General features: G+C 47.8%; 1 protein-coding gene across 6 annotated transcripts in view; it reads left to right on the top strand.

Annotated features, from left to right (window-relative positions):
* Positions 1 to 12,021, top strand: part of STX8 (syntaxin 8) — a 175,774-nt gene that overhangs the window by 38,126 nt on the left and 125,627 nt on the right. For all 6 annotated transcript variants that reach the window (XR_012154742.1, XM_073310277.1, XM_073310280.1 and 3 more), the window contains exon 6: positions 441 to 533. Coding sequence is in view for 5 of the 6 variants with exons in the window: in XM_073310277.1 (XP_073166378.1) it covers positions 441 to 533 (93 nt within the window). In the remaining variant the exon portion in view is untranslated. The remainder of the gene's footprint in view (positions 1 to 440; positions 534 to 12,021) is intronic.

Below are 12,021 nucleotides of genomic sequence, written 5' to 3' on the forward strand. Positions count from 1 at the left end.
TTCCTTGGCGCTTGCATCACCTGTTTGTCTTTTAGTCATGTTAAAACCTCCTTGGAAAATCAAAAAGGGTAATCAAGGGCCTATATATGTGTGCCAGAAATTCCAGGGCATTTATGATTGAGTAACAGCTGTATGTTCAGTTTCTGGATTTTTTGGGACTCGGCTGAATATCTTGACCAGAGCAGACAAATTAATTACCCATCATTCACATTATTTTTATCATCTAAAATCTGCTGCTGCAATAGGAATTCATTGTCATGCTGGTGATGTCTCTCTTTGTTAATGCAGTTTAACCCTCTTTGCACACACAGCAGATCTTTGCCCCCTTGCATGTCTTCTGGCATAGTTTAACACTCTGGATTAGCTTGCATCCTCTACAGGATGCAGCATGGCATATCAGCAGGGGTTTTAATGTATTTTATTTTCTTGTTTCTGTGCAGAGCAAGATGCTGGGCTTGATGCTCTCTCCTCAGTCTTATCGAGGCAAAAACAAATGGGGCAGGAAATCGGGAATGAGCTGGAGGAACAGAATGGTAAGAACAGCAAAAGTTAATTTATTAAATGGAAAAACCATGGTTTTTCTAGCTTATCAAGTTTATTGTAGGCCCTACAGGAAACGCGCAGTATACTGCTACTATTCAAACAGTAGCAAGACAATACTGTGAGGGGTTTTGTGTCAATAACTGTGTCATCAGTCGATAAACTAGTTGATTTGTTTTGTTATGCTACTTTCCTTCTCGTAAACAATGTACAGGATCTGACACTGAGCCCTGGTCTACACTACGAGTTTTGGTCGAATTTAGCAGCGTTAGATCAATTTAACCCTGCACCCGTCCACACAAAGCCATTTTTGTCAACATAAAGGGCTCTTAAAATCGATTTCTGTACTCTTCCCCGACGAGGGGATTAGCTCTGAAATCGACATCGCTGGGTTGAATTTGGGGTAGTGTGGACGCAATTCGATGGTATTGGCTTCCGGGAGCTATCCCAGAGTGCTCCATTGTGACTGCTCTGGACAGCACTTTCAACTCAGATGCACTAGCCAGGTACTCAGGAAAAGCCCCGGGAACTTTTGAATTTCATTTCTTGTTTGGCCAGCGTGGCAAGCTCATCAGCACAGGTGACCATGGAGTCCCAGAATCACAAAAGAGCTCCAGCATGGGCCGAACGGGAGGTACTAGATCTCATTGCTGTTTGGGGAGATGAATCCGTATTATCAGAACTCTGTTCCAAAAGACGAAATGCCAAAATATTGCAAAAATCTCCAAGGGCATGATGGACAGAGGCTACAACAGGGACCCGCAGCAGTGCCGAGTGAAAATTAAGGAGCTCAGGCAAGCCTACCAAAAAAACAGAGGCAAATGGCCGCTCCGGGTCAGAGCCTCAGACATGCCACTTCTATGACAAACTGCATGCAATTCTAGCGGGGGGCCCCTACCACTACCCCACCCCTCTCCGCAGACACCTGCAAGGGGGGAGTCTCATGCAACAGGGATGAGGATTTTGGGGACGAGGAAGATAGCGCACACCAGACAAGTGGAGAAACCGTTCTCCCGAACAGCCAGGAACTGTTTATCACCCTGGATCCAATACCCTCCCAACGCGGGCTCCCAGACCTTGAAGGCAGAGAAGGCAGCTCTGGTGAGTGTACCTTTGTAAATATAATACACGGTTTAAAAGCAAGCGTGTTTAATTTGCCCTTAAGACATGGGATGCATTTGCGGCCAGTACAGCTACTGGAAAAGTCTGTTAACGTGTCTGGGGATGGGGCAGAAATCCTCCAGGGACATCTCCATGAAGCTCTCCTGGAGGTACTCCCAAAGCCGTTGCAAAAGGTTTCTGGGGTTTCTTATTCCGTCCTCCATGGTAGGACACTTTACCACGCCAGATCAGTAGCACATAGTCTGGAATCATTGCATAACAAAGCATGGCAGCATATGGTCCTGGTGTTTGCTGGCATTGAAGCAACATCCGTTCTTTATCTCTCTGTGTTATCCTCAGGAGAGTGATTATCCCAGAGAATTGGGTGTGGGGGTTTGTGCTGCATGTTAACCAGAAAACTGCAGCCCCTCCTTTTAAATGACCAACCCAACGGGTGCTTGGTATGGGAAAGGAGAGTGCTGCTGTTTGAAACCATTCCCACATGTTATGAAGGTTGAAGAAGCCGAAAAACTGTGGCTTACCATGGCTGCCTGCAAGCCGAATTCTGTTGCCCAGCCCTGCGTGTGTGATCTCTCTCACCAAACTGGCAGGCCCTCAATATAAGAGGCAAAATGCAACCTTGTACTGAAAGCACATGTGCTATGTAATGTTAACAGCTTAGTTCACTGTGAAAGTCTACCCATTGTTCTCTAAAATATGTCTTTTTAAATACTACTCTCCCTTTTTTTCCTCCCGCAGCTGCAAATGTTTCAACACTCCCCCTAAGATCTCCATCCCAGAGGCTAGTGCAGATAAAAAGGCGAAAAAAACGCACTCGCAATGAAATATTCTCTGAGCTCATGCAGTCCTCCCGCACTGAAAGAGCTCAGCAGAATGCGTGGAGGCAAACAATGTCAGAGTCCAAGAAAGCACAAAATGAATGAGAGGATAGGAGGGACGCGTGAGAGGATAGATGGCTGGAGCAGCAGGAGAGGTGGCGGCAGCATGATGAGAGGAGGCAGGATGCAATGCTGAGGCTACTGGGGGATCAAACTGATATGCTCCGGTGTCTGGTGAAGCTGCAGGAAAGGCAGCAGGAGCACAGACTGCCACTGCAGCCCCTGTGTAACCGACCGCCCTCCTCCCCAAGTTCCATAGCCTCCTCACCCAGACGCCCAAGAATGCAGGGGGGCCCTCCGGGCACCTAACCACTCCACCCCAGAGAACTGCCCAAGCAACAGAAGGCTGGCATTCAATAAGTTTTGAAGTGAAGTGTGGCCTTGTCCTTCCTTCATCCACCACCCCCCCCCGGTGCTTCCCTCCTCCCCCACCCTTCCTGGGCTACCTTGCAGTTATCCCCCTATTTGTGTGATGAATTAATAATGAATGCATGATTTTGAAACAACAATGACTTTATTGCCCCTGCAAGCGGTGATCGAAGGGGGGAGGGCGGTTGGCTTACAGGGAAGTAGAGTGAACCAAGGGGGTGGGTTTTCATCAAGGAGAAACGAACAGAACTTTCACATCGTAGCCTGGCCAGTCATGAAACTGGTTTTCAAAGCTTCTCTGATGCGCAGCACGCCCTTCCCTCCCTCCTTCCATGAAAGCAAGGGCAGACAATCGTTTTTGCCTGTTTTCTTGAGTTACCTGTGCAGATGCCATACCACGGCAAGCATGGAGCCTGCTCAGCTCACAGTCACCGTATGTTTCCTGGGTGCTGGCAGACGTGGTACTGCATTGCTACACAGCAGCAGTTTATTGCCTTTTGGCAGCAGACAGTGCAGTATGAGTGGTAGCCGTCGTCGATGTAGTCCTGGGTGCTCTTTTATCCAACCTCGATGAGGTCAGGGGCGCCTGGGCAAACATGGGAGTGACTCAGCCAGGTCATTTCCCTTTTAAGTTTCGTCTCATGGCGATTCAGTCCTACCGGCAGTGCACTGTCTTTTAATCTGCAGCCAGCAGAAGACGATGGCCAGCAGTCATACTGCACCGTCTTCTGCCGAGCACCCAGGAGATGACGAAGGCTAGTGGTCGTACTGCACAGTCTGCTGCCAGCAAGATGTATAAAGATAGATGAAGTGGCTCAAAACAAGAAATAAACCAGATTTGTTTTGTGTTCATTTTCTCCTCCCTTCCTCTGTGAAATCAACGGCCTGCTAAACCCAGTTTTGAGTTCTAGCCTTGAGGGGGCCATTCAGTTTCTTGCAAAGCCACCCCCTTTGTTGATTTTAATTCCCTGTAAGCCAACCCTGTAAGCCATGTCGTCAGTCGCCCTTCCCTCGGTCAGGGCAACAGCAGACAATCGTTCCGCGCCTTTTTTCTGTGCAGACGCCATACCACGGCAAGCACGGAGCCCGCTCAGATCACTTTGGCAGTTAAGAGCACATTAAATACCATGCGCATTACCAAGCAGTATATGCAGCACCAGAACCTGGCAAAGCGAAACCGGGTGAGTAGGCGATGTCAGCGCGGTGACGAAAGTGATGAGGACATGGACACAGACTTCTCTTAAAGCAGGGGCCCTGACAATGTGGGCATCATGGTGCTAATGGGGCAGGTTCATGCGGTGGAACGCCGATTCTGGGCTCGAGAAACAAGCACAGACTGGTGGGGACCACATTGTGTTGCAGGTCTGGGACGATTCCCAGTGGCTGTGAAACTTTTGCATGCGTAAAGGCACTTCCATGGAACTTTGTGACATGCTTTCCCCTGCCCTGAGGCGCAATAATACCAAAATGAGAGCAGCCCTCACAGTTGAGAAGCTAGTGGTGATAGCCTTGTGGAAGCTTGCAACGCCAGACAGCTACCGGTCAGTCGGGAATCAATTTGGAGTGGGCAAATCTACTGTGGGGGCTGTGGTGATGCAAGTAGCCAACGCAATCAAAGATCTGCTGATATCAAGGGTAGTGACCCTGGGAAATGTGCAGGTCATGGTGGATGGCTTTGCTGCAATGGGATTCCCTAACTGTGGTGGAGCCATAGACGGAATCCATATCCCTATCTTGGCACCGGAGCACCAAGCCGGCGAGTACATAAACCGCAAGGGGTACTTTTCAATAGTGCTGCAAGCTCTGGTGGATCACAAGGGACGTTTCACCAACATCAACGTGGGATGGCCGGGAAAGGTACATGACGCTCGCATCTTCAGGAACTCTGGTCTGTTTCAAAAGCTGCAGGAAGGGACTTTATTCCCAGACCAGAAAATAACTGTTGGGGATGTTGAAATGCCTATAGTTATCCTTGGGGACCCAGCCTACCCCTTAATGCCATGGCTTATGAAGCCATACCCAGGCAACCTGGACAGTAGTCAGGAGCTGTTCAACTACAGGCTGAGCAAGTGCAAAATGGTGGTAGAATGTGCATTTGGACGTTTAAAGGCGCGCTGGCGCAGTTTACTGACTCGCTTAGACCTCAGTGAAACCAATATTCCCACTGTTATTACTGCTTGCTTTGTGCTCCACAATATCTGTGAGAGTAAGGGGGAGACGTTTATGGCGGGGTGGGAGGTTGAGGCAAATCGCCTGGCTGCTGGTTACGCTCAGCCAGACACCAGGGTGGTTAGCAGAGCAGAGGAGGGGGCAGTGCGCATCAGAGAAGCTTTGAAAACCAGTTTCATGACTGGCCAGGCTATGGTGTGAAAGTTCTGTTTGTTTCTCCTTGATGAAACTTCTTGCCCCTTGGTTCACTCTACTTCCCTGTAAGCTAACCACCCTCCCCTCCTCCCTTCGATCACCGCTTGCAGAGGCAATAAAGTAATTGTTGCTTCACATTCATGCATTCTTTATTAATTCATCACACAAATAGGGGGATAACTACCAAGGTAGCCCAGGAGCGGTGGTGGAGGAGGGAAGGACAAGGCCACACAGCACTTTAAAAGTTTAAAACTTATTGAATGGCAGCCTTCTGTTGCTTGGGCAATCCTCTGGGGTGGAGTGGCTGGGTGTCCGGAGGCCCCCCCCCTGCATTCTTGGGCGTCTGGGTGAGGAGGCTATGGAACTTGGGGAGGAGGGCGGTCGGTTACACAGGGGCTGTAGCGGCGGTCTGTTCTCCTGCTGCGTTTCCTGCAGCTCAACCATACGCTGGAGCATATTACTTTGATCCTTCAGCAGCTTCAGCATTGACTCCTGCCTCCTCTCATCACGCTGCCGCCACCTTTCAGCTTCAGCCCGCCACCTCTTCTCCCGGTCATTTTGTGATTTCCTGCACTCTGACATTGCCTCCACGCATTCGTCTGTGCTCTGTCAGTGTGGGAGGACAGTATGAGCTCAGAGAACATTTCATCGCGTTTTTTTTGCCTTCTAATCTTCGCTAGCCTCTGGGAAGGAGAAGATCCTGTGATCCTTGAAACACATGCAGCTTACTCTTTCACGGTAAACCCTGCTGTTAACCTTACATACATAGCACATGTGCTTTCGTTTCAAGGTCGCCTTTTGCCTCCCTCCAGCGTGCGGCTAGTCCCTTCCCCCTCCCCGTGGCTAACAGTGGGGAACATTTCTGTTCAGCCACAGGCAAACGGCCCATCAGGAACAGGCACCTCTGAATGTCCCCTTAAGAAAAGCACCCTTTTTCAACCACTTGACCATGAATGATATCACTCTCCTGAGGATAACACAGAGAGATACAGAACGGATGTTGTTTGAACGCCAGCAAACATACACTGCAATGCTTTGTTCTACAATGATTCCCAAGTACGTGCTACTGGCCTGGAGTGGTAAAGTGTCCTACCATGGTGCCCTCCCCAGAAACCTTTTGCAAAGGCTTTGGGAGTACATCCAGGAGAGCTGCGAATGCCAGGGCAAATTAATCATTAAACATGCTTGCTTTTAAACCATGTATAGTATTTTAAAAGGTACACTTACCAGAGGTCCCTTCTCCACCTGGAGGGTCCCAGAGGCAGCCTTGGGTGAGTTCGGGGGTACTGGCTCCAGGTCCAGGGTGAGAAACAGTTCCTAGCTGTTGGGAAAACCGGTTTCTCCGCTTGCTTGCTGTGAGCTATCTACAACCACCTCATCATCATCATCATCTTCCTCATCCCCAAAACCTGCTTCTGTGTTGCCTCCATCTCCATTGAAGGAGTCAAACAATACGGCTGGGGGTAGTCGTGGCTGAACCCCTAAAATGGCATGCAGCTCATCATAGAAGCGGCATGTTTGGGACTCTGACCCGGAGCGGCCGTTCGCCTTTCTGGTAGGCTTGCCTGAGCTCCTTAAGTTTCACGCGGCACTGCTTCGGGTCCCTGTTATGGCTTCTGTCCTTCATGCCCTGGGAGATTTTGACACATTTTCATAGAATCATAGAATATCAGGGTTGGAAGGGACCTCAGGAGGTCATTTAGTCCAACCCCCTGCTCAAAGCAGGACCAATCCCCAACTAAATCATCCCAGCCAGGGCTTTGTCAAGCCTGACCTTAAAAACTTCTAAGGAAGGAGATTCCACCACCTCCCTAGGTAACGCATTCCAGTGTTTCACCATCCTCCTAGTGAAAAAGTTTTTCCTAATATCCAACCTAAACCTCCCCCACTGCAACTTGAGACCATTACTCCTTGTTCTGTCATCAGCTACCACTGAGAACAGTCTAGATCCATCCTCTTTGGAACCCCCTTTCAGGTAGTTGAAAGCAGCTATCCAATCTCTCCTCATTCTTCTCTTCCTCAGACTAAACAATCCCAGTTCCCTCAGCCTCTCCTTTAAGTCATGTGTTCCAGTCCCCTAATCATTTTTGTTGCCCTCCGCTGGACTCTTTACAATTTTTCCACATCCTTCTTGTAGTGTGGGGCCCAAAACTGGACCCAGTACTCCAGATGAGGCCTCACCACTGTCGAATAGAGGGAAACAATTACGTCCTAAAATGCCATTGGCCTTCTTGGCACAAGGGCACACTGTTGACTCATATCCAGCTTCTCGTCCACTGTAACCCCTAGGTCCTTTTCTGCAGAATTGCTGCCGAGCCATTCGGTCCCTAGTCTATAGGAGTGCATGGGATTCTTCCATTCTAAGTGCAGGACTCTGCACTTGTCCTTGTTGAACCTCATCAGATTTCTTTTGGCCCAGTCCTCTAATTTGTCTAGGTCCCTCTGTATCCTATCCCTACCCTCCAGCGTATTTACCTCTCCTCCCAGTTTAGTGTCATCTGCAAACTTGCTGAGGGTGCAATCCACATCATCCTCCAGATCATTTATGAAGTTATTGAACAAAACCGGCCCGAGGACCGATCTTTGGGGCACTCCACTTGATACCGGCTGCCAACTAGACATGGAGCCATTGGTCACCTCCCCTTGAGCCCGACAATCTAGCCAATTTTCTATCCACTTTATAGTCTATTCATCCGGCCCATAATTCTTTAACTTGCTGGCAAGAATACTGTGGGAGACAGTGTCAAAAGCTTTGCTAAAGTCAAGGAATGATACGTCCACCGCTTTCCCCTCATCCACAGAGACAGTTATCTCGTCATAGAAGCCAATTAAATTAGTCAGGCTTGACTTGCCCTTGGTGAATCCATGTTGACTGTTTCTGATCACTTTCCTCTCCAAGTGCTTCAGAATTGATTCCTGCTCCATGATTTTGGCATTTCGAAAATTGGAATGTAGTTCTGATAGCACGGATTACTCTCCCCATACAGCGATCAGATTCCGTACCTCCCATTTGGTCCATGCTGGAGCTCTTTTGCGATTCTGGGACTCCATCATGGTCACCTCTGCTGATGAGCTCTGCATGGTCACCAGCTTGCCACACTGGCCAAACAGGAAATTGACATTCAAAAGTTCGTGGGCCTTTTCCTGTCTACCGGGCCAGTGCATCTGAGTTTAGAGTGCTGTCCAGAGCGGTCACAATGAAGCACTCTGGGATAGCTCCCGGAGGCCAATACCATCTAATTGTGTCCACAGTACCCCAAATTTGACCCAGCAAAGCTGATTTCAGCGCTAATCCCCTTGTCGGGGGTGGAGTAAGGAAATCGATTTTAAGAGCCCCTTAAGTTGAAAAAAAGGGCTTCGTCGTGTGGACGGGTGCAGGGTTAAATCGATTTAACGCTGCTAAATTCGACCTCAACTCCTTGTGTAGATCAGGGCTTAATGTATTCAGGGCCATCCATAAAGGAAAGTTAGGTTACTTGCAAAGAGATGTGTCTTAGCACGTCTGATTAACAGCAGCATCTCGTGTAACAGTAGCCATGTGTGAATAACTTGACTTTTAGTTGTTTGCTCTTGGATCCCATTAGGGTTCTTCCTGTCTTGGTCTCATTAAAAATTTTAGCCTTTTGTTATTAATTAAATGGGAATGTCTGTGGCCAGTGATTAAAGAACCAGCATATTGTGTTATACAAGTGATTTGGATTTTGAGGATTTCAGGAAATTAAAGGTAGGATCAAATTAAGTGAAGTACGGGGATCTGAAAATCTATCTTTTCTTTAGATTCTGGTGTCTAATTGGTAAAGCTGATCAGATACACCCCTTGTGCATGGGACCATCTTTTTGTTCTGGGTTTGTACAGCACCTAACACAATGGGATTCCGGGTCCATGATTGGGACTCCTAGACACTAGGTAATACAAATAATAAATAATCTGCTGTTTAAAGATGCTGTGTCATCAACTTAATTGTCCAAATGACCTGAACTGAATCCTCTGAGAGCAGATCTTCTGGTTTCGCTCATTCCTCACAATATAGTCATGGTTGAGTTAGAACTTTGAAAATACTGCCAGTTTTCTCTGGCATGAAGATTTGATCCATGTGGTCTGTCATTGAGCAGTATTGTATCTAACCACTGAGAAGGCAAAGACCCCTTTACTTGCCAATTAACTGTGTACGTCAATCTGCCTCCTCCATGAATCAGTGTTCTTCCCTATATTTTGTCAGATGTGATATTAAGTGAACATTTCCAGTTAATGTTTAGATAATATAAATCACAGTTAGGGAGCTCGATGGAGGCTACCCGAGTAGGCTTAATATAGAATAGCTTTCCCATGCTTGTCTGACATCCTCTCTCTGACCAAACCAGTGATTTTTATCCGTTGTTTTGAATATGTTGCCCTTTACTCATCCTCTATATTAGGAAATAGCCTTATGCAAACAGAGAAATTAGGAAAAGATGCTCAGCATAATTAAGTCCCCTCTGCCCCATGTGGATAAAGAAATTTTCAATTAAATATCTAATTTCATAAGTTGTCTTTTAAATTATCCATCTTTTTATTTTTTTTTAAATACCAACCAAAACACTTTGATTGCTGTTTTTACCCTCAGTAACGGAATCCTCAAGAGAGGCCATTTTTCCAGTTCTGAGTGAAACATCAGTCTTTGACATCTTGTAATCTGGATTGTGATCTATGTTCTCTTTAAACATGGAGGGGTCTCCAAAATCTTCTGTCTGTGTTTTCTCCTATGCAGCTTTGTGGCTCTGTAGTGTTGGTAAGAGTAAGTGTACCCCATAGCACTTTTTGTGTAAAGCTCTTTCTAAACAATGCATCCTCAAAACATCTTGTTGAAGTAGGCAGGTTATTTAAACCTATTTTTCAGATTGGTTTGACTTGTCCTAGCTTCTGGCTAGTAAGAGTAGCGTAGAACCCCAGGAGTCCTGACTTCCAGTCCCTTCCACTAGCTCAGGGGTGGGCAAACTATGGCCCGGGGGCCACATCCAGCCCTTCAGATGTTTTATTCTGGCCCTCAAGCTGCTGCCGGGGAGTGGGGTCGGGGGCTTGCTCCATATGGCTCTCGGAAGCAACGGCATGCCCCCCCTCCAGCTCTTACGCCTAGGGACAGCCAGGGGGCTCTATACACTGCCCCCGCCCCAAGCGCTACCCCCGCAGCTCCCATTGGCCAGCAAATGGGGCCAATGGGAGCTGCAAGGGCGGCGCCTGTGCATGGGGCAGTACGCAGAGCCGCCTGGCCGTACCTCCGCATAGGAGCTGAAGGGGGGACATGCTGCTGCTTCCTGGAGCTGCTTGAGGTAAGTGCCACCCAGAGCCTGCGCCCCGAACCCTTCCCGCGCCCCAACCCCCTGCCTCAGCCCTGATCCCCCTCCTGCCCTCCAAACCCCTTGGTCCCACCCTCCTGTACCTCAGAGCCCACAGCCAGAGCCCAAACCCCTGCCCCAGCCGAGAGCCCTCTCCCACACCCTGAACTCCTCATTTCTGGTCCCACCTCATAGCCCGCACCCCCAGCTGGAGCCCTCACTCCCTCCTGCACCCCAACCCCCAATTTTGTGAGCATTCATGGCCCACCATACAATTTCTATACCCAGATGTGGCCCTCAGGCCAAAAAGGTTGCCCACCCCGCTCTAGCTACTCGACAACACTGCTTCAAATGTCAGTAAAAATGACAACCATTACCTAAGAGTTCCAAGTGATAAATGACAGGTTTCAGAGTAGCAGCTGTGTTAGTCTGTATCACTTAAAAAGAAAAGGAGTACTTGTGGCACCTTAGAGACTAATAAACAGCTCACGAAAGTTTATGCTCTAATACATTCGTTAGTCTCTAAGGTGCCACAAGTACTCCTTTTCTTTTTAAGTGATAAGCGGTGACCATCACCCACTTCTTGTTGCTGATCTCCCAGAAGTTTTGACCAGATTCCATGTTTGAAGGGAGAATGCTAAAACTGCCTGTCCATCTCTGTTCATTATCTTGCAATCATCATGATAATACCTGGCATTTATATAGCACACTTCAGCTGTAGATTTCAAAGCGCTTTGCAAAAGTGTGGAAATTGAGGCACTGAGCAAGTGACTTAGCTTCTCTCTGTGAATCAATGGCAAAGCTGAACTCCCATGCTTTATTTTTTCCCTTATGTTTCCGCCCATGGCGTGGAGCACGGTAGCTGGCCATTCCATGCCGCTGGCCCACTGGAAAAGCTGAAATCCCTTGCATGTATTATCCAGTGGCTTCCTGCCCCTTTACACTTTTTGTATTTTGGTCACTGTATGTAACTCTCAACTGATCTTTTTCACACACTTTGCCAATATTTGGTCACTATTATACAGTCAAAAATGGACAAACGTAACTGCCCTGTAATCGCCATTGTATTCAAAATCTTTTCCTTCTTAGGGCTGAGTGGTGATGGCATCATACATACTTCGGTGAAGCAGGGGAAGTTCATCTTCCTTGAATGCTGAATCAATATTTTTGTATTGGAGTCAAAATTTCCATGAAACTATACACTTCTATGGGAAGCTCATTTTCTGGGTCACTAAGCTAGTCTGTTTTGGGAGTTCCTGCTTCCTAGAACTAGGTTGAGGTCTGTTCCTCACTTGTAAAGATTTGGAATTAAATATTTTGTGATTAAAACTTCAGCTGCCTTATAATTGATCTGACCTCTGCCAATCGCACTGATCCACCTTTCTGAATTTTGTTGGTTAACCATTTCCCAAGCAACCTATGTTTGTAGGCAAAA

Source organism: Lepidochelys kempii, chromosome 14 (assembly GCF_965140265.1).
Source record: "Lepidochelys kempii isolate rLepKem1 chromosome 14, rLepKem1.hap2, whole genome shotgun sequence".
Taxonomy (NCBI): domain Eukaryota; kingdom Metazoa; phylum Chordata; order Testudines; family Cheloniidae; genus Lepidochelys; species Lepidochelys kempii.